The 20,279-nt window shown below is 41.6% G+C and overlaps 2 protein-coding genes across 6 annotated transcripts in view; one reads left to right on the top strand and one right to left on the bottom strand.

The window, feature by feature from the left end:
- The window catches only part of STK17A (serine/threonine kinase 17a), a 52,517-nt gene extending 39,611 nt beyond the window's left edge, over positions 1-12,906 (top strand). For all 3 annotated transcript variants that reach the window (XM_053260333.1, XM_053260335.1, XM_053260334.1), the window contains exons 3-7: positions 4,781-4,925; positions 6,270-6,396; positions 6,743-6,791; positions 6,885-7,061; positions 9,092-12,906. In XM_053260333.1, the coding sequence (XP_053116308.1) occupies positions 4,781-4,925; positions 6,270-6,396; positions 6,743-6,791; positions 6,885-7,061; positions 9,092-9,422 (829 nt within the window). In that variant the 3' untranslated portion in view covers positions 9,423-12,906. The remainder of the gene's footprint in view (positions 1-4,780; positions 4,926-6,269; positions 6,397-6,742; positions 6,792-6,884; positions 7,062-9,091) is intronic.
- Positions 12,706-20,279, bottom strand: part of LOC128329334 (cytochrome c oxidase assembly factor 1 homolog) — a 115,625-nt gene continuing 108,051 nt past the window's right edge. For all 3 annotated transcript variants that reach the window (XM_053260342.1, XM_053260343.1, XM_053260341.1), the window contains 3 exons: positions 18,084-18,235; positions 16,163-16,239; positions 12,706-13,952 (listed from right to left, as the gene is read on the bottom strand). In XM_053260342.1, coding sequence (XP_053116317.1) covers positions 13,856-13,952; positions 16,163-16,239; positions 18,084-18,235 — 326 coding nt within the window. In that variant the 3' untranslated portion in view covers positions 12,706-13,855. The remainder of the gene's footprint in view (positions 13,953-16,162; positions 16,240-18,083; positions 18,236-20,279) is intronic.

Below are 20,279 nucleotides of genomic sequence, written 5' to 3'. Positions count from 1 at the left end.
AACCAACCAGAGAGAAAGTGACCTTGAATTTAATCCTGAATGGTGCCCAGGACCTGGTATGAGATGTCAGTGTCATGGAACCTTTAGGGAACAGTGATCATAGTGTGATCAAATTCAGCATAAATGCAAGAAGAGAATCTCCAAGGAAGTCTATCACAGACACTCTGAATTTCAGAAAAGGAAATGTCTCTAAAATGTGTTTGGTGGGGGGAAACGCTGAAAGGGAAAATCAAGAGAGTAACTTTGCTCCAGAATGCATGGAGTTTATTAAAAACCACAATAATAGAAGCCCAGTTAGAATGTATACCAAAAAGGAGGAAATGTACCACTAAGTCCAGGAGGATGCCAGCATGATTAATAAGTAAAGTCAAGGAAGCTATAAAGGGGAAGAAGACTTCCTTCAGAAATGGGAAGGCCCACCCAAATGAAGAGAACAAAAAGGAGCACAAACACTGGCAAAAGAAATGCAAGGTGACAATAAGGGAGGCGAAAAGAGTTTGAGGAGGAACATTTAGCTAAAAGCATCAAAGGAAATAACACAAACTTCCTTAAATACATCAGAAACAGGAATTCTGCCAGGGAAGTGGTTGGTCTGTTAGTGAAAGGGATTATTAAGCAGGGCTTTTCTTATGTTCATATGACTTGACCACTACTACTGCTACATCAAGGAAAATAGGACAAATGTCCATATTTTGTCTTGGTTTTTGCAACCAGCTATAGTTAGAAAGACAGTTTAGAAATCCTAGATTTGGCTGGCAACTTTTTTTTTTTAATATATAAAATCTTCCTGCTCAAGCTTTTCCAAACTCAGTTCTGTCTGTGCACAAGAGGCAGGTTTGGATTTGTTTATAGATGTGGACTCTTTTCATGTCGTCTCCCTGTCCCAGCATCCTGAATGTAGAAAATGTGAAGAAGGTAGGGGGAAATACTTCGAATTCCTAGGTAGCAAGCTTGTTTGATAACTTTCATAGCTGAAGAAGTGCTTTGAGATGCTGGTTGTGACATTTGTAGATACTTAAATGGATAAAGAGTTTTCCTAAAGGTTTTGCTTATTTTGGTGCTTTATTGGAAAAATGGCAACTGGTTTTATTAAGCTTGCATGTTGCTAACATGCATTTCTAAAATGAAAAGTTAAAAAAAAAATTGTACCAAGAAGTAAAAAATGGTACTGCATTTAAATAAAATGGATCCTGACTCATAACTAACTGGTTTCTATTGATTTCAGTGATACATAGACAGGATTCACTTTATTCAAATACAACCCAATGATTAAGGGAACTTGTATATAGAAAATGAGGTATTTCTCATAAACTTAAAACCTGCTTTTCAGTTTAAATTAATATGGTATACAACCATTATAGAAGCAATAAAAACAGCAATAGATAAATCACAATTTCAATTTCAATAGCACATAAAACTACTAATAAAAAAGCAAGTTAAAAAGCTCTTGTCCCACTGTTCAGTGTTCATTAAAGTTTTAACATGGAGGAGGAAAATAAAGGGCAAGACAATATAAGGATACAGGGAGAGGGATGAGATTCGTAGGGCAGCACTGAACTAATGAAAATACAAATGCTCCATAACTGAAACAGACCAGCTTTTGCCAGACAAAACTGCAAATTTCAGAGTTTATCATTTTTGTTCATGTATTAATGCAATGGCATTTTTTCCTAACATATGAAACCACTGAATGACAAAACAGTGGCAACTAGCATAAAGTGACATGATTGCCAGATGACTTGGGTAACTTCATGGAGGAGAGGTCTATCAACGGCTACTAGTCAGAGGGCCACCTCCAGCCTCAAAGGCAGGATGCCTCTGAGTACCAGTTGCAGTGGAGCAACAGCAGGAGAGGGGGCATGCCCTTAACTCCTGCCTGTAGGCTTCCAGTGGCATCTGGTGGGCCACTGTGTGAAACAGGATGCTGGACTAAATGGGCCTTGGGCCTGATCCAGCAGAGCTGTTCTTATGTTCTCAAGTTCTTAAATGCTGTTGTTGTTCACACAGTCAGACAGGTGTTACTGACTGGTTTGTTTTATCCAGACGTCGAGTCCTTCCCAAGGACCTGGGATGGCTGAATTTTATTATCATTATTGTTGCTGCTGTTACAGATATCGTCGCAGAATATAGGCTGTTTTATTGATTGGTTGATTGATTTGATTTGATTTCTATACTGCCCTTCCAGAAATGGCTCAGGGTGGTTTACACAGAGAATTAATAAATAAATAAGGTGGATCTCTGTCCCCAAAGGGCTCACAATCTTAAAAAATGTAAGATAGACACCAGCAACAGTCACTGGAGGTACTGTGCTGGGGGTGGATAGGGCCAGTTAATCTCCCCTGCTAAGAGAAGCTAGTGTGGTGTAGTGGTTAGAGTGGTGGACTAGGACTGGGGAGACCCGAGTTCAAATCCCCATTCAGCCAAATACTTGCTGGGTGACTCTGGGCCAGTCACTCTCAGCCTAACCTACTTCACAGGGTTGTTGTGAGGAGAAACTGAAGTATGTAGTACACCGCTCTCGGGCTCCATGGAGGGAAGAGCGGGATATAAAATGAAATAATAAAAATAATAAAGAAAATCACCATGTTAAAAGGTGCCTCTTTGCCAAGTTAGCAGGGCACAATATGACACAATAGCTCAGTCTTTGCTTAATTACTCCAGTTAAGAAAAGGAGAGCTGGCCTTGTGGTAGCAAGCCTGACTTGTCTACTTAGCTAAGCAGGGTTTGCCCTGGTTGCATATGAATGGGAGACTTGATGTGTAAGCACTGTAAGATACTCCCCTCAGGGGATGGAGCCACTCTGGGAAGAGCAGAAGGTTCCAAGTTCCCTCCCTGGCATCTCCAAGATAGGGCTGAGAGAGATTCCTGCCTGCAACATCGGAGAAGCTGCTGCCAGTCTGTGAAGACAATCCTGAGCTAGATAGACCAATGGTCTGACTCAGTATTTGGCAGCTTCCTATGCGATTGCCATTGAAAAATCATTCGTTGTGGTCAGGCTCTAGCATCTGTAACTTTTATGGGTGTTCCAAACTTGTGGGTCCCTAACACAACTGCTTTATGTTCTCATTATTGATCAACTCTTTTAATTCCTCATTTGAGTTGATAATGTTGTTCTGCAACATTGCTCTTTCACACTTTATTACGTTGAATGTAAAATTTTCTACACCAAAATAGTTACACAATTTAAATTTTTAAAATTCAGTTAAATAAGTTTCCATTTAACATTAGAAAATGTGCAAGAACTTACGGGTAATACTGTTTTTTACAAATGGGGAGTGGGATTTAAAAGGGAAGCGGGCTGTCTGGCTTAAATGTAAACATAAATTTCTAACCCTGCTGCTTCTGTTGCTCTCCTTCTCTCCCGACCATGTGGCAGGTGAGGCAGGCTGGGGGGTGGGGGCAGCTGCAGAGACTCCTTAGCAGAGCCTGGGCAGCAGCAGGAGGTAGATGCACAGGAGCCATCGCCACTTTTCTCCAGGCCCCACTGTCTCCCCCTCAGGCCAGCGGCTGGGACAGGGCAGAGGCAGAGCATAGCTTCTTTTAAAGGTATTGCTTTTTGCCACCGGCATCAGTCTCTGAACTGGCAAAAGCTTACCCCGCATTCTGCTGGGGAGGCTGCCCTACTTCTACCACTCAGCTGGCCTCCACGCAGGCTTCACAGAGGCTGCCATCAGGTGCCCGACAGGGTGAAGAGTGGCATTGTTCAAAGAAATCATGCGCTACTTTCATTGCCTCCCCCTCCCTAGTTTGCTTTAGGGATGTGCCCGGAACTGCTCCTCCACATTCCGGAGGTGGCGGGGGTGCTCCCTTAAGGGTGGGGGAGGGTGCACTTACCCCTCCCGCCACATTTCCCCTGCTGGCGCGCCATTGTATCAAGCCCCTCGGGGCTGCAGTGTACCTCCCTGCCGCCCTGTTGCCGTCCGTGGCCGCAAGTACTGGCTGCACATGCACCCATCACATGCACACATGTGACTGGCGCACATGCACCTGGTACTTCTGGCAGAGGGCGGCAACAGGGATGTACACTGCCACCCTGAGGGGCTTTGATACAATGGAACACTGGTGAGGGAAATGCGGCAGGAGGGGTAACTGCACCCTCCCCTGCCCTTAAGGGAGCACCCCTGCCGCCTCTGAAATCCCAAATGGCCCTGGTGGCTGAAATGTTTCAGAGACTTCTATAATGGCCTCCAAAACGTTTCGGGCGCATCCTTAGTTTGCTTCACTGGCTGCTGACCTGGTAGGTGGCTGGGGGAGAGAGACAGTGGGGCCTAGGCACAAGTAGCGGCAGCTCCTGCGCCTCTCACCCCTGTTGCTGCCCAGGCTCCACTGAGGAGTCTTGCCTCCAGCAGGAGGCAGAGGAGGACCTGCACCACCAGCCCTGAATGCCCACAGAGAGCAACTGGGTTCAGGCCTTCAAATTTCGTTTTTACAAGGATCCTTCTGAGGTGAGGGCTCTAGGCAGGTGTAGGCAGTTGCTGTGGGCAGGGACTATGTGCAAAAATAGAGTAAACATTTTTGCTGAGCTCTGTTGTCTTTTATCAAATTGAGTATTGCATAAACACTTGATATTGGTTTCATATTTAATAACAGTTTCAGTAAAAACATAAAAGCCAGTTCAAAACAACTTGGAAGATTCTATCTTCCATTCTTTTCACTGAGTATGTAGATAGGTTACCCACATACATATATTCTACAATCTAAGAACATAAACTATTAGAGTGAATCACTTGGTATAGTATTTTTTAATCCTGGAAACTAAAAAATATATACTCTTCTTCAGTGCTGCTGGAGGAGAAATCTTTGACCAATGTGTAGCCGAAAGAGAAGATTCTTTCAAAGAAAAAGATGTTAAGCGTCTCATGAGGCAGATCTTGGAAGGAGTTTCATTTTTACATCGAAATAATGTGGTTCACCTTGATTTGAAGGTAAGATTGTGCTTCTATAGAACTGAATCAATATCAAGAACTAAATTTCTATTTTTTCCTAAATTTTCTATTAAACTAGATAAGTTTATTACTTTTTGAACTGTTCTGATTTACTCAATCTGAAAACTACACTTGAGTCTTGTGGCATTTAATCTTGTTCTATGCTTAACTATTGATTAAGTGTCTTCAAGTCACTGTCGACTCTTAGCAACCACATACAGGTGAAACTCGAAAAATCAGAATATCGTGCAAAAGTTCATTAATTTCAGTAACGCAAATTAAAAGGTGAAACTGATATATGATATATCTCGCTTTGCATGTAATGTGTCTATCTCATATATCAGTTTCACCTTTTAATTTGCATTACTGAAATTAATGAACTTTTGCATGATATTCTAATTTTTCGAGTTTCACCTGTAGATAGATTCTTTCCAGGATGATCTGTCTTCAGCTGGGCCTTTCAGGTCTCTCAGTGTAGCATTCATTGCTGTCGTAATCGTGTCCATCCACCTTGCTGCTGAGTGCTTAACTATATTGTTGGCTTATTCTGACTCTGTCTAGTTTGATGTATGTTTCTACATCAATGTGGCACTTTGATCTAACACTTGTGCCAAGGTGCCAGTCAGTTGAGCCAGCCTCCTACTCTCCCGGTCTCTTGCGTAAGCATTCTGCTTTTCAACTCCACTAGTTCTTGAACTCTGTCCCTGGTATTAGGCATACTCTCAAGGTGAGGATTTTTCAGATGACATGGAGCTGGAACACAGTTGGGGAATGATGGAGGCACACATACCTTGGTATGTTTTAATGGGTAATGGGCCTATAACCAATCAAAGCTCATGATTGCTCCATGTATTCGCCACTAGTCCATTGGAATCATTGAAGGAAAGTGTGATAAGGTGTCCCAGACTACTGCAGAACCAGGTTTGAGATTATGTTGGAGGAAATGGTCTGTTCAAATCTGGATTTCAATTTTGGAATTGTATGCAAGTCTGCTATGTGTATTTTATGTAACTTCATTAAATGAACAATTGATTATATTGAACTCTACACAGTCTTATTGGTGCAGTATTTGTGTAGTCACACAGTCTATGTCTCTATGTAAGTGCATTATATTATTTGGGAGTGTTTGGCTTCTATGGAAGCTGTTTGATTCAGACATCACTCTGTATTTTGGCCTGTCCTGAACACATTTGGGGCAGACATTCATTCTTGTCTTGATCTTCAAAACATTTGCAGCTTCTTGCTGTGGTAAGCAGAGAAGACCCCAAGCAATTAGAGCAGCTGTGCAGTTTTAAGAAGTGCACTATCTTCACAGTTGCCTTCTTTTCATTTGTTTGTTTTCAGCCCCAGAACATTCTGCTAACCAGTGAATCACCTTTGGGAGATGTTAGAATAGTTGATTTCGGCCTTTCTCGAGTAATGAAGAATAGTGAAGAACTAAGAGAAATTATGGGGACACCTGAATATGTGGGTAAGTTCTCAGCAAGATCAGATAATTATGTGATCCTCAGGGCAAGAGAAAAGGGGTATATAATACACTTGTACTGCTTGATAAAGTGTCCAAAGTCTCAGATCCACATACAGAATATGTTCAGGGACATAGTAATTAAGTTGTATAATTATTGAAAGGAGCTGAAACAGAATAGAAGAAAAATCTGCAATGTTCAGTTAGTGCAGACTACATGGATTAATTATTAAGTTTCCAGTACCATCACTGGCAAAAGTATGGAAACAGTGTTGGAGAAGCAAAAGGATATCAGGTAGACATTCAGATATTAAATTGTTTACACTCAGCTACATTTTTTTGTCTGTAATAGCTCCAGAAATCCTGAGTTATGATCCAATCAGCACTGCGACAGATATGTGGTGAGGAGAACTCTTCGTTGAACAGTTTTTCTCAAGATCTGGATTTAAAAAAAAAAAAACTTACATGTTATATTTTCTATTTTTAAATTTTAGGAGTATTGGAGTGCTAGCATATGTCATGCTAACCGGGGTATCACCTTTCTTGGGAAATGATAAGCAGGAAACATTCTTAAATATATCTCAGATGAATGTAAATTACTCTGAAGATTTTGACCTTATATCAGAATCTGCTGTAGATTTCATCAAAGCACTTCTGATTAAAAAGCCTGAGTAAGTTATATTTAAAAGTTGCAAACAAGTTGGAAATGTAAATCATTTGTCTTGGTCCTCAACTAAAGATTGTGCAGTTTGTTCCTAGTAATACGAATGACTGTGTGGGTATATATACCAGTGGCACTCTCCTAATGTTTTGTAAGAGCTTTTTATATTGTTGCATGTGGCATGCAATTATAACTTAAGTATTAACTATAAAGCTATACTTGGTGCATTTCTCAACCATTGTGCCATGGCACACTCTTGAGCTGTGGATCACTGGTTAGTGTGCCATGCTGACTCTGGAAGCCAGCCACAAAAGCAGCGAATTTAAGCTTTCCTCTTCTGGAGGCGACTCCCACTGGGAGGGACTTTCTCTCCCAGTGCCTAAGGGGAGCAATTCGCCTTCAAATGCAGGAAAATTACATTCTCTGCCTTTGCAGGCAACTGATGTTATAAGGCACTGAGAGGGCCCAGACCTTCCCAGCACATAACAAAAAAATAAATAGTGCACACATACCAAAAAAGGTAGAGGTGTGTGTGTGTGTGTGTGTGTGTGTGTGTGTGTGTGTGTGTGTGTGTGTGTGTGTGATCTCCTATTTTCCTCATTGTTGCAGTGTTGCTTGCTAAAACAGCATTCTAAACATTGTGACTTGCCATCTGAACCATTAGGGAACTCTTTAATTTCCTTTTCCATATCAGAAATACCTAACACATCACTGTGTTAGCTTTAAAGAAGCCAAGACTATTCTAGTGGCTCACTGGAGCAACTTCAATTACAGTGCAATAGACAGAATACATTACATGAAGTTCTCTTTCTGCCATAAGTTAATATGACTCTGCAACTGGGGATTTATCAAAGGTCTTGGGTAGTTTTGAAGTAGAAACTAGAAACCTCCTAAAAGGTATATAACACTGAGCAAAGAGACACCTCTTAAATTGGTGATTCTCTTATGTTTAGCAGGGGGAGAGCAACTGCCCCTATCCATCACCAGCACAGCATGGTGTCCGTCCTCTCTCTCTCTCTCTCTCTCTCTCTCTCTCTCTCTCTCTCTCTCTCACACACACACACACACACACACACACACACACACACACACACACACACACACACAGAGAGAGAGAGAGAGAGAGAGAGAAAGCAGTATATCCACTGTATTTGTATTAAGATATTTAGAACTAATGTAATCTCGATTCCTTCTCTGGAAATGATTGTTTTAATGTTTAGAATTGTCGAAGAGGGATCTCCAGCATCTGAAAACTCCAGAACTCTCTTGCCAGACTCAGGTCTACTCCCAAACCAAAGTGTGAATGCTAGTGAAAAAGCCACTTTTAAAAAAAGAACAAAACCTATATATGTGGTAGACACTCTGATATAGAAAAATCCAACATTTTGGTCCAGATTTCTACTGTATACACTGAAATTAAAATGTTTTGAAACCTAAGACAGTGTCTTACTCAGACATTTGATATACAATGATCAGAGACTTGAGTCACATGAAACTACCCAAGGGTGGTCAGAAAATTGCACCTCGATGCAAATTTTGTACAGCTGCTCACTATTTGATTGGCTTCTGTCACGTGGTCTTCACACAGCTGCAAAATATTTTTGGTGACTTGCGGCAGAGTGGCAATCGCTCCATATGTCAAGGTACTATGCAAGAACTGTTCTCTGCATGGATACCATTTCAAGCAGCCAGCTAACTGGAAGCTGCTTTGTTCGAAGTAGACCAGAGCTTGTCCATTGTACAAAATGTCTTGTAAGCAAGTAAATCTTCCATGTTCTATAAAAGTGATGTCAAGGGACCAAGTTTCCCACTGCATGGAGATCTTTCAGTGATGGTAGTGAACAGTGTGGAACCTACTTCATTGAAAAGGTTAGAGATGACATTGGCAATGAGAACTGATGCTACTATGCTTGCTGAAATCTCTACCTTGGGATAGTTGCTGGAATTCTTCAGTGTGAAACTTCTGCTGAATTGGAATTCTATCTTTGAACACTTTTGACCAGCCTATTTGAGCCAGTTTCCCCTCTCTCTTCTTTTTAGGGAACGGGCAACAGCAGAGGAATGCTTGCTACATTCTTGGTTAGCACAAACTGAGGTTCCTCATGCCATATGCTGGATTAAGAACACAGAAGAGGAGGCAAATACCAATATTGTAAATGAAGACGATTCCACTTCTGGAAACTCTACAGATGGAGAAAAAACAGAAGAAGAACCAGTAGTGACAGAGGAGCTGATTGTAGTAGCTTCATACACACTAGGACAATGTAGGCAATCTGAAAAAGATAAAATAGTTGAACAGAAAACCATTTCCAAGAGGTTTAAGTTTGAGGAACCATTACTGCAAGAGATACCTGGAGAATTTATTTACTGAATTGTGTCTTGTTTCTCCTTCTGACACTTTGAAACTCTTAACTTGGAAGGTGATAGTTCTCCTCCCCCCACCCCCAGAGATCGAGAGATGCACATTTATGCAAAATGCCTTCTAGATTAAGAGGGGAAATTTCAAAAGCCAATCAGAAAATTGTGCCAAGTTCCTTAATATTTATAGAATTGGTGTAAGGGGAGCATCCCATGGAGATAGGAATAGTAGTTTGTGTGTGTCCTGTGCTGATATGTGTAAAGCTCTTTGTACTGCAGCTGCTATTTAATCCATAATTCTTCACAATTGTGGGTTACTTCTGTAGGAGGGAATATGGGTAGGTATTTCAGTACCGATGTAATCTAAGATTTGGGCAGAATTTGCCCTTCAGTGCACTTAGCTGGATTGTCTAACAGTTATGACCATGGTGAAAGATATGATCAGATGTTACTTTCACTTGTGGTAGTCTGGCTTTAACCATCAAAATTCAAACAAAACAAAACATTCAGGCTTGAGGGGGAAAGCAAAGCCTCGGCTTGCGATTTTGCTCTAGCCTGGATTGCGTGGACTCCCTCAGTTTCCATATTGGGTTGTGAATAATTTTACCTGTGTTTTCATGGTGTAAAGTGACCCTACCTGCACGTGATATTCCGCACAGAGTGATGCTGATGGTGAAAAATCCCATCCTTGTTGCACAGATTTAAAGCACATCTACATGCTGCTTGCATAGGTAGGGTGTTTTGCTCCTTTGGAGCATTGCACAATCACATGGCATGATGTTGCTTCCATTGGGAGTAGTGAGGAAGCATCTCGCTTTGCAATCACACAGCACTCCAAAGAAGCAGAACAGCCCCCGACGCGAGCAGCGTGGATGTTTTAAAGCCACACAGCAGCAAGGACAGGAGCGCTCACTGTCGGCATTGTGCTGTGCAGAATGCCAGGCGATGCAGAGTACAGGTAGGGTCATTTTACACCATGAAGACACATAGCGTTATTTAGAGCACCAGATGAACTACAGTTTCAAATGCTTTACCGAATTATTCACAATGGCTGACATGAGGAAAACTTCTGAGAATAGTCCCAATGAAAATTCCCTTATGTCAGCCATTGCTTCTGTAAAGCACTTGAAACTATAGTTCATCTGGTGTTCTAGACAAAGTTACCCAGCATGAAGGCAACATACTAGTTTGTGTTAGAGGTGTGAATAGTGATGGAAGTGACAGTTTGTGGAAAATGTGTTCTGGGTATCTGTGTGTCTCATTATAAAGCATTACTCCTTGAGACTTGCCATTCTTATCATTCATGGAGGCTAAACTGGAAACAAAGGTAGTCTAAGTACATATGAAATTGGTTTCAGGTTAAAAAAAAAAAAATCAACCCAGACTCCATGGAAGTGGTAAAACCATCGTCCTTGGTTCCTATTTTCTGTCTAGTGAATAGGCAAGGATGTTTAAAATTAGCTTTAAGAAACGGGAGAGGTTTAACTTTGCTAAGTTTGCAGAGCTCTGCAAGTTAAACTTGTATTTACTGGCTCATTAAATGTATAGCATACAATTTAAAAGGCAGACTTCAGCTGCACTGAGAGTGGCTTTCTAGCTGCTGTTAGTTTGCATTGTACAAATAGTAAACTTGGTAATATTTAATATGTAAATTTTTATTTTACCTTTAACAAGGCCAGCTTCCTTTTGGTTGGCTGCTTGAAAATTCTTCTGCATTCTATATTGTATTAACTTGCTGTGCCTTAAGGTGAGTTTTGTACAGTTAGGAGTTTCAAATATATATAAGGTTATAGAAGTCTAACAATAAGTTATAAACAAAGCTTAAGTTTGTCTAATGGGGAAAAGTATGGGCGAGGGGGCAGCAGCAGTCAACCTATTCCATAAACCCAGTGCTATCAAGTTCCATTCTATTGTGTGGAAATACAGTTGTGCGGTTAGCTTATAAAGCATTTGAAGGCTCCATTAATTTGGCTTGGTAAGAAAAAATGTACACTTTAGAACCATGTGATGCCAAGATCATAAACTTGAAATACTACAGCAAAAAATTAAACTTGTGGATAATGTGAATTAGTGAATATACAAAGCTTGAAGACCAGGGAAATTCTGCAAGTGTAAATGAAGGCCTGCTGTCTCCAGCATGTATTTCCTGTGATTGCAGTTTTTTGTGTCCATTTAATGTCTTGAAACATGGCAAGAGGAGGATGTTGCATAATCTCAAGTGACTTAAGGTGGTAATGTACTGTAACTTGGTTTAAGAGCAAATTGTCATGCCTCAACCTTTTTGCAGAATCCTGGCAGTTGTACACTTATTGTGCTTCTATAATTGTTACCTTTTTAAATACAAGAGGCCTATTATGTTCTCCTGTTTGGCCAATTTGCTTCAATATAAATGAACTGGTTTTTCCTGTCCCTTAATGATGATCTATAGCACTTAACATGCCATAGATTTTCCTTCCAAAGAAACCGGAACAGTTCCCTAGAATTCATGGAGTGCATTAACTCCCAAGTGACTTTCTAGTCCCTAGATGCTAAAGAGAGGCAGCTAGCATCCAAAGAGTTGCCATCCAGTGGTGCAACTGAGGCTTCATTGCTTATGCTGTGCCTTAATTGCTGATCTTTGCCAGCAAGCAGCTGGAAGAGGGCCGTGCCCTCTCTGCCTATAACATCCAGAAGGAGTCCACCCTCCATCTTGTGCTGTGCCTGAGGGGAGCATGCAGATCTTTGTGAAGACCCTGACTGGCAAAACCATCACAGTTCCCTTCCCCTCACAGGTGAAAGCAGCACTTCATAAAGCCAAAGCTACAATTTGGGCCGGAGACAATGCTGCTTTTGCTATTGGCAACCCTTTTGTTCCATGGTATCATTAAGTTCAGCTGGTTGGTGAGGCTGTTCCATAACCACTGTGGCATAATAGGTTGAGGGTGGAAAAATAAATTGAATATTGTCGTGTAAGGCTTTCATGTAGTATACTGTTGTAACAGGGAACGCTTCTCCTTTCCTGTAGTAATGCTGGGTTACTTTGTGCTTGACGTGTTACTTGTTTTTGTGGACCCACCATGCACACTGAGGGGACGAATAGATAAAAACCTGCACTGGTTTCTTAAATTGGTTGGAATTCAACCTATTGGCTTAGCTTTAGCAGTTTATTTTAAGCTCTCCCTGCTCTACTTGTTAAATTCAGTATGCTAACAAACTCTAGCAGTATTGTTGAACTGCATAGTACTCTTCATGGCCAGAAATTGGTTTGTCACCGTTGGGCTTAATTAGCTCCTGATTCAGGCAATAATGCTACTGAAAACAATTAACAAATGAAGTTTAATAATGACTGATGACATGTCCATTTATTACTCCTTTACATGTTAAGCACACCAACACAGAACTAAGATGAGCAATATTTAATTTTCTGGAAAATGTACATAACATCTTGATTTTTTTCACATTGTAAGGAATATATTCAAGTGTTAAGGGGGTTAATAAATGGATTCACCTTTATAAAAGCTTTGTCTTCTGTCCTGGTTTAAAGAGAGCATTTTTTTCAAGTTGATAACTTTCAAATCAGTAACTTCAGGGTTGCATTAAAGATTCTAATAACTAGATTTGCACAATCTATTGCTAACTATTCACTTTGATTCTGGAGTGTAACAGCAGAACCCATTACAATTGCTAAACTCATGAGACTTTTAATTTGGTAATCTCCGTTAAACCTTCATAGCAATTCTCCCCCCCCATCATATTTTTGAAGACATTGTCTAAATTTTAAAGTCAAACTAGCAATTGCCTAATGACTCTTAACTGTGTTGCTTTCATACCCTTAAAAGACACATCAGACAGGACTGTTATGGCACAAGAAGCATCATTGTAAACAGTCTCCAATCTTCCTTAATTTGAAGTATGCTGACCACTCAGTCTATCTAGTTCAGCCCCAAATACTCTCTGTAGGCACATGCAGTTCTACTATAGAACAATGTTCCCTCTAACAGGGATTCCCAGATGTTGCTGACTACAACTTCCATAATCCCCAAGCAAAAACCTTTGCAGTTAGGGATTCTGGGAGTTGTAGTCAACATCTGGGAATCCCTGTTAGAGGGAACACTGCTATAGAAGCCAAGTAGCTCTGCCCTTCCAGTAAGGGCTGAAAGGGGGATTGCTAGCAAATCATCAGTGAGCTGCCGTTCAGCTGCTTTGGAGAAAAGGTAGGGTACAATATTCCACTTCACTCCAGTTAAATAAAACAGCCACTTCTGCCCCATACAATATTTAAAGGGGTGAAAGCAGCAAATACTCTGAAAATACTTCAGCAGCTTCTGGTCTTTACCATCCCACATACTGTCTTTCTAAATTGATGTAAAAAATGAAGGGGGTGAAAGAGAGAAGCAGTCCGTTAAAATAGCAGCCAGTAGACTCTTCATTGACTGGAAAGCTATTCAAGTAGCACTTCTCTGAATTTTACACCTCTTGTCCAGTAGAATTCTTCATTGATGAAATGTACACGGGGACAATTTGGCCATCTTGGAGTTGTAATGTGACTTCCTGTAGTTGCCAGCTGAAACAAAAGAAATGGCTGGTTAGTCATTTTGAAACTCTAGAAATTCAATAATGCAGGTTCTAAGCTATATGGGTTAAGTAGTGTGCTCTTTCCCATTCATGCTAATGAATTTAAAACACTGGAAGATACTTTTACATTTGAACCATTTATGTTGTAATAGATTCCTTCTCAGAAGTTTACTTTGTCATCTCAACACATCATAACTAGTAGCTGCCTCCTAAATGTGCAGAGGCATCTTTTAAAGTGATAATTCTCTTATTTATCAGGGGGAGATCAACTGGCCATATCTAACCCCAGTACAGCATATGTTCCAGGCTGCTGGTGTCTATGTTTTAGATTTTGAGCCTTTTTGGGACTGGAAGCCGTCTTATTTTTTTCTGTGTGAACTACTTTGAGAATGCTATATACTGCTTTTCAACAAAATATTTGTAGTCATAGTTGATGATCCCAGGTTGTGGTGGTGGTAATAAAATTTTGACAGGGACTCTTCCAACACTATTTAGATTCTCTCTAGTACAACAGAGGAGTAATACAAACTCCTAGATTTCAACATGCCAGACTGCAGTGCACATGTGTTTCTCACACAGTTCTAATCCAGAGGTGGGAAGTAACTTCCTCTTGAATGACAACCATAAGGAGGTATCTAGCTTACCAGGCTGGAGGACAGGAAACCATTATTAAATAGCACTGCCCTGGGGTCACAGTAGTTCCCACTATATGTACAGGTACATATAGATGGACTTGGAGAAACAAGAGGATATTTCCATTACTGAAAGTGACCTTCAGTAAGTACAGGTGAAACTCGGAAAATTAGAATATCGTGCAAAAGTCCATTAATTTCAGTAATGCAAATTAAAAGGTGAAACTGATATATGAGACAGACGCATTACATGCAAAGCGAGATAAGTCAAGCCTTAATTTGTTATAATTGTGATGATCATGGTATACAGCTCATGAAAACCCCAAATCCACAATCTCAGAAAATTAGAATATTACATGGAACCAAGAAGACAAGGATTGAAGAATAGAACAATATCGGACCTCTGAAAAGTATAAGCATGCATATGTATTCAGTACTTGGTTTGGGCCCCTTTTGCAGCAATTACTGCCTCAATGCAGCGTGGCATGGATGCTATCAGCCTATGGCACTGATGAGGTATTATGGAAGACCAGGATGTTTCATTAGCGGCCTTCAGCAATTCTGCATTGTTTGGTCTCATGTCTCTCATCCTTCTCTTGGCAATGCCCCATAGATTCTCTATGGGGTCATGTCAGGCGAGTTTGCTGGCCAATCAAGCACAGTACACTGTATACTTTTCAGAGGTCCGATTATAAAATTATAAATTATAAAAAGGGGTATTCTGCAAATCTCTATCATGCAACAGAATAACATTATACAGGACCTGAGTTTAGGTCTGTTGGACTATTTAACCCATTATCAGTGCTAAATAAGGGCTTAGTAGTATATAGTTATACCATATTGTATGTGTCAGCTGAAACCTCCAGCTACTTCATTCTCACACCATGTGAATAGTGGCTATTGGAAATACAACTATGAGGCTGTTCATACAGGCTGTGTGTGAGAACTGCCTGCGGAGCTAGCCTCCTAAATGAAGTTAAGGGAGCAAGTCCTCCCTTAGCCCCCACTTTCTCAATTGTGTGCGGTGATGGGTGCCCATGTTGTGCATTATGGGATTTCCAGGGACCAGGACGATGCATCTCGACCCTCATGGCCTGGGCCTGCAGAGGATCGTCCAGGCATGCAGGGAGCGTGCCCAGCAACGGAGGAGCGGTCGTCTGCAGGGATGGTAAGTTTAAGTAGCCTTGCTCACTACCTGCCCTCAAGCCCTTCTCACTGATCATGAGAACGGACCCCTTTTCTATTCAACACAGTTGAAATCTTTACATACCTACTTCAAATGGCTTCATCATATAAAAGAGTACGTGGAGTGCTCCTGAGAGCTGGGCTTGAGAGACAACCAGTTCTGCAGTTAACCAGCTTTAGTGGTAGCTTTGTAAGGTGATGATCAGATGACAAAGATCTGGATACATTATGCACATCAAGTGATGTAATTTTGAATCAACACAGTTAACATTTTGCAGAGTCACTTTTAAAAGTACATGGAACATGGATTATCTTGCCAGAAGACTGCTGGCCTGATACAAATCTGAGCACATTTTACAAATGTTATCTTTTCCATACACACCTGTTGTGGGAGAAATCTTTTTCAGAATCAACCTGAAGATACCCAGCTGACTTTCTTCCAGATACTGGTATCTTTAACTGTGGATGTAAAAGTAAAATTCTATTGATGTGTATATTATTCCTATTGCATAGAACACTTTTTTACAATTCAGAAAAAACTGAATCTGCCCAGTGACTTAAAAACCAAATCATAACAGCCTGACTACCCTGCATTGCTGGAAATATGCCCACCAGAATAGCCCTCCTATGCACACATCTGCAGATGACCCCCCCAAAAAAATACCTTACAGGTCGAGTACCCCTTATCGACTGTTTGGGACCAGCAGTGTTCCAGATTTTGGATTTTTCCGGATTTTGGAGTCTACAATACTTTGGAGTCTAGACTTTTGGAGTCTACAGTACAGGGAACAGCCGGAATTATCACGAGAGAGTGCAAGAGTTCCAGCAGTGAGCAATAATGGCAGCAGTAAGGAGGTGTATGGCTGAAGAGGCAAGTGGAGGAGATAGGAGCGGCAGGAGTGGGTGGGCGGCGGGACGGCCCTGCCCCTGGGGAAGGCGGCTTGACTAAATTTAAGTGAGCTGATGCCTTTGTTTGTTATGGCGTGGTGTCTGCATTTCGGAGCATTCCGGCTTTTGTGTGTCTGGATAAGGGATACCCAACCTGTATTAGGATAAGCTTGAGGCTAAAGGAGAATGGGTGGATGCAATCTAGGTTTCTTATTTCTATTATGTCACTCTCAGTAACCCTGGTTGTCCCAATTAGATCTATGCTTGTGAAGCAATTTGAGAACAGGGCAGGGATATCTAGCCCTGGGATACCTGTTGGACTGCATTCACCTATATGAACCTGCCAGGGCCCTCTGCTCATCTCAGGTCCTTCTTATGGCCCTGCCACTGTCAGAGATCTGGTTGGCAGAGACTAGAGACAGGGCCTTCTTGGTTGTGGCCACTCCGCTTTGGAACACCCTCCCTGAAGAACTTCGCCCATGCTCCCTCCTTCAGTGTATTTAAAAAACTACTAAACACATCTTTTTAAAAAGGCTTTTTAATGTTTCACCAGTTGCTTATAGCTGGTAGGTTATTTAGTTTGTATAATTTTTAGTTTTTAGTTTTTCAAAGAATTTAATTTGGAATTTTAAAAGCTAATTCTGATTGTGGTCTTGTTTAATTTGGTTAATTTGATTAACCTGATTTTATATTGTAACTATTTTATAAATGTTGTGAGCCACCCTGAACAGTAATGTACTGGAGGGGTGGGGTATAAACACTTGAGATAAATAAATAAAAAGCTTTGAATTGATTAAGGGACCCTTCATTGATTGCCATGGCAGTGCAGCTACCGCTGGATCCCATATGGGGGTTCTGTTCCCTGCTTCGACCATAGATAACGGAACCATGGATATTGAGGTAGTGGGAATTGGGGGAGTTAGATTCCTGAAGGCTGGGAAAAAGGGCCGAAAACAGCAGAAATAATTGAAATAAAGTGCTGTACCATGGTCCGCAGGTCTCCAGGTGTCTAAAATGCCCCCCAATGCCAAATCCAACATTTTCCCACAAAAAAAAAAACAATCACACAATCCCCCTCCACACATACATCACAAAATGGTGGCTGGAAATGACCCCCAAGGTCATTTCCAATCTCAAAGGAACCATATAACCTGTATTTAACCTCCACCATACTTCAAGGGGATTGTCTTACATTCAGCGTTGTCTTTGATTCAGGGAAATACAGCAAGGAGTAGAGTTTTAATAGCATCGCAGGCGCTAGCTCTCTTAACATGAAATCGTAGACTAATATCATCTAATGTAGCTCCTGACATACACTACTAATTAAGTATTATATCCTAAAAAGTCTTGGTTGAGCTAGAATCCCCCTTTGTTTCTCTTTGCCACCATCAAATCATAAAAGAACGCACTGTTACCTGAGCTCTTGACATATCAATACGATTGCTCTTGTCTGTCAATCTGATGAAATGTACTTTAAGAGGAGGAGCGCCAAGGGCCTCCAAGGCTGTAAAGTCCTTATGAAGCTGCTCAAGAGCCTGCTGATAGTACTGGGTCCTGGCAAAGCTCTCTGAACAAAGAGAAAAAACAAAACACCACCACCATTTTGGAAGTTGTCCAAGGGAATATTAATATTTAACAGCCTGATCCAGCATATTACCCAGTTGTTCCAACAGGTGCTAGAGCCAAGAAGGCCAAAGGGCCGGGGCCCCACCCACTATTTTTGTTCCCTCTACAGGTATCCAATTAAAATCCCTTCTGTATGTCAACATATATTTTAGCTTTACATGACAGCTAAATCAAATTGCACTTGGTCACTGCAAATGCACAGTGGCTCTTTCAAATGGATCTGCAGCGGCTGAACTGCCAAGTTCCCAACTTTGGATAACACTGGCACCTGACACTGAACAGGCAGCCTGCATTATCCATGTACAAGTGGTGAATGTGGGGTGGCTAGCTCCTCGTGATGGTGAAAATCCTGTTCCTTATGCAAAACCCACAGGCTGTACTGCCAATAGTAGCCCCAGCCACCAGCTGCACTAGGAGTTCTCCATTCATATCTATAGAAAGGGTATGCCACAGTTCTATGGGGATGCCAAAAAAAGTACATGGTTTGGTGCAATATTCAACTTCCTAAGAATATCACTGTTTAAAACAACATGCTTCTAGCCCTTATGGCTGCTTTGATATGTTTGAAAGAATGTTGGCAATGCTTGCTGAAATCCCAAAAGCTAAAGAGACACCTGAATGGGATTTCTAGTGGGAGAAGCAGCAAGGGTCAGCATAGCTTCTTGCCCCTCACCCTCCATGATAGCAGAGCTTCCAGAAAGCATGCAAAAAGTAGATACTGCAAAATAAGGGCAATTGTGCAAATCTGCATAATTTGTACAACTCCAACATTTTGGGCACAGAATCTGGATTGCCTGGATCCAGACTCTTAACTTTTTAAAACACCGAGTACATGCAACCTTGAGCACAGAACTAACTGAAAGTCTAGGTCCGGTTCACATGTGTATAGACTTTTTGGGGGGTGGGGGGAGGACACATCATCATATACTAGAGTGTGGCGAAATGTTAGCATGATGGTGTTGAAGACCACTCTTTAGCTGGGGCTGGAAGGGAGAAAGGAAGGAGACAGCTAGGGTGATGTGAACTGGCCATGCTGGATTCAGCAGTCACAGGACCTAGGGGAGCTAGTAATGTTGTTCTTCTTGGCTCCTTCTGAACTCCATGGCCTGTAAAGTAAGACATGAGAGATTCGAGTAGCATCTCCCTTCTCTGCAACAGCTGCATAGCTGCACCAGGGTCTGCAAGCTAGTTGCTCTGCTAGGGGACAAGAAGACCTCCCAGTGCTGTCCCCTGACCAGTATGCAGTGCCATGTTGGGCCTGGAATGGCAGTAGGGTCTCACATTGCTGCAAGTCCTTGAGGATTAATGTGGTTGTGAACACTGTGAACTTGTGGCCCATAAGGCTTGCTGGTGTGGGATGTGGCCGCTGCACGTGCGAAGACCCCAGTGAGTGGGTTGTGCCTTGTGTTCCGAGTGATGGGCAAGCCTGGCAATGACAACTGACCAGTTTGCAAGTCAGTGTTGCTCTTTCAGCTCTCCTTTGATGCAAATGTATTGTTCTGGCTTTCAGTAATTATTGCCCTTTTGTCCAATAGCCCACTTGGCTTGCAATCAAAAGAACAAACAGGACATTGTGCAGCTATCAGTATCACACCCAAGCAGTTGCTTCAGTTATACTTAGAAGCCACAAAAGCTAAGGTGACTGTTTAGTGCTATTAATCAACTAGCTATCTGTTTTCTACCACTAGGCTAATAAGTCATCATAGCAGACACCTCTAAATATGTGTCTGGCGGGGGTGGGGGAGGGAATGTAAACATCTCTGTTGAGGCCAGGTTCTTTATTTTAAACATGAGGCAAATAAATGCATCACAACTTGTGTGAACCATGGACCTAAAGTGTATGATGTTTCTGAAATCCTTCACAAACAAGTCGGATTGAGCGCACTGTTCCCTCTAAGGCATGTGCACGCTCACAAGTTTTAGGATGTCTCCTCAGTTCATTTTAGATCCCACTCAGGTTGAATCAGGAGGGCCCCACTCTGAGT

This window comes from Hemicordylus capensis, chromosome 6 (assembly GCF_027244095.1).
Source record: "Hemicordylus capensis ecotype Gifberg chromosome 6, rHemCap1.1.pri, whole genome shotgun sequence".
Taxonomy (NCBI): domain Eukaryota; kingdom Metazoa; phylum Chordata; class Lepidosauria; order Squamata; family Cordylidae; genus Hemicordylus; species Hemicordylus capensis.
Note: the sequence above shows the minus strand (reverse complement) of the source record. Positions and strands in the feature narration are given on the sequence as shown.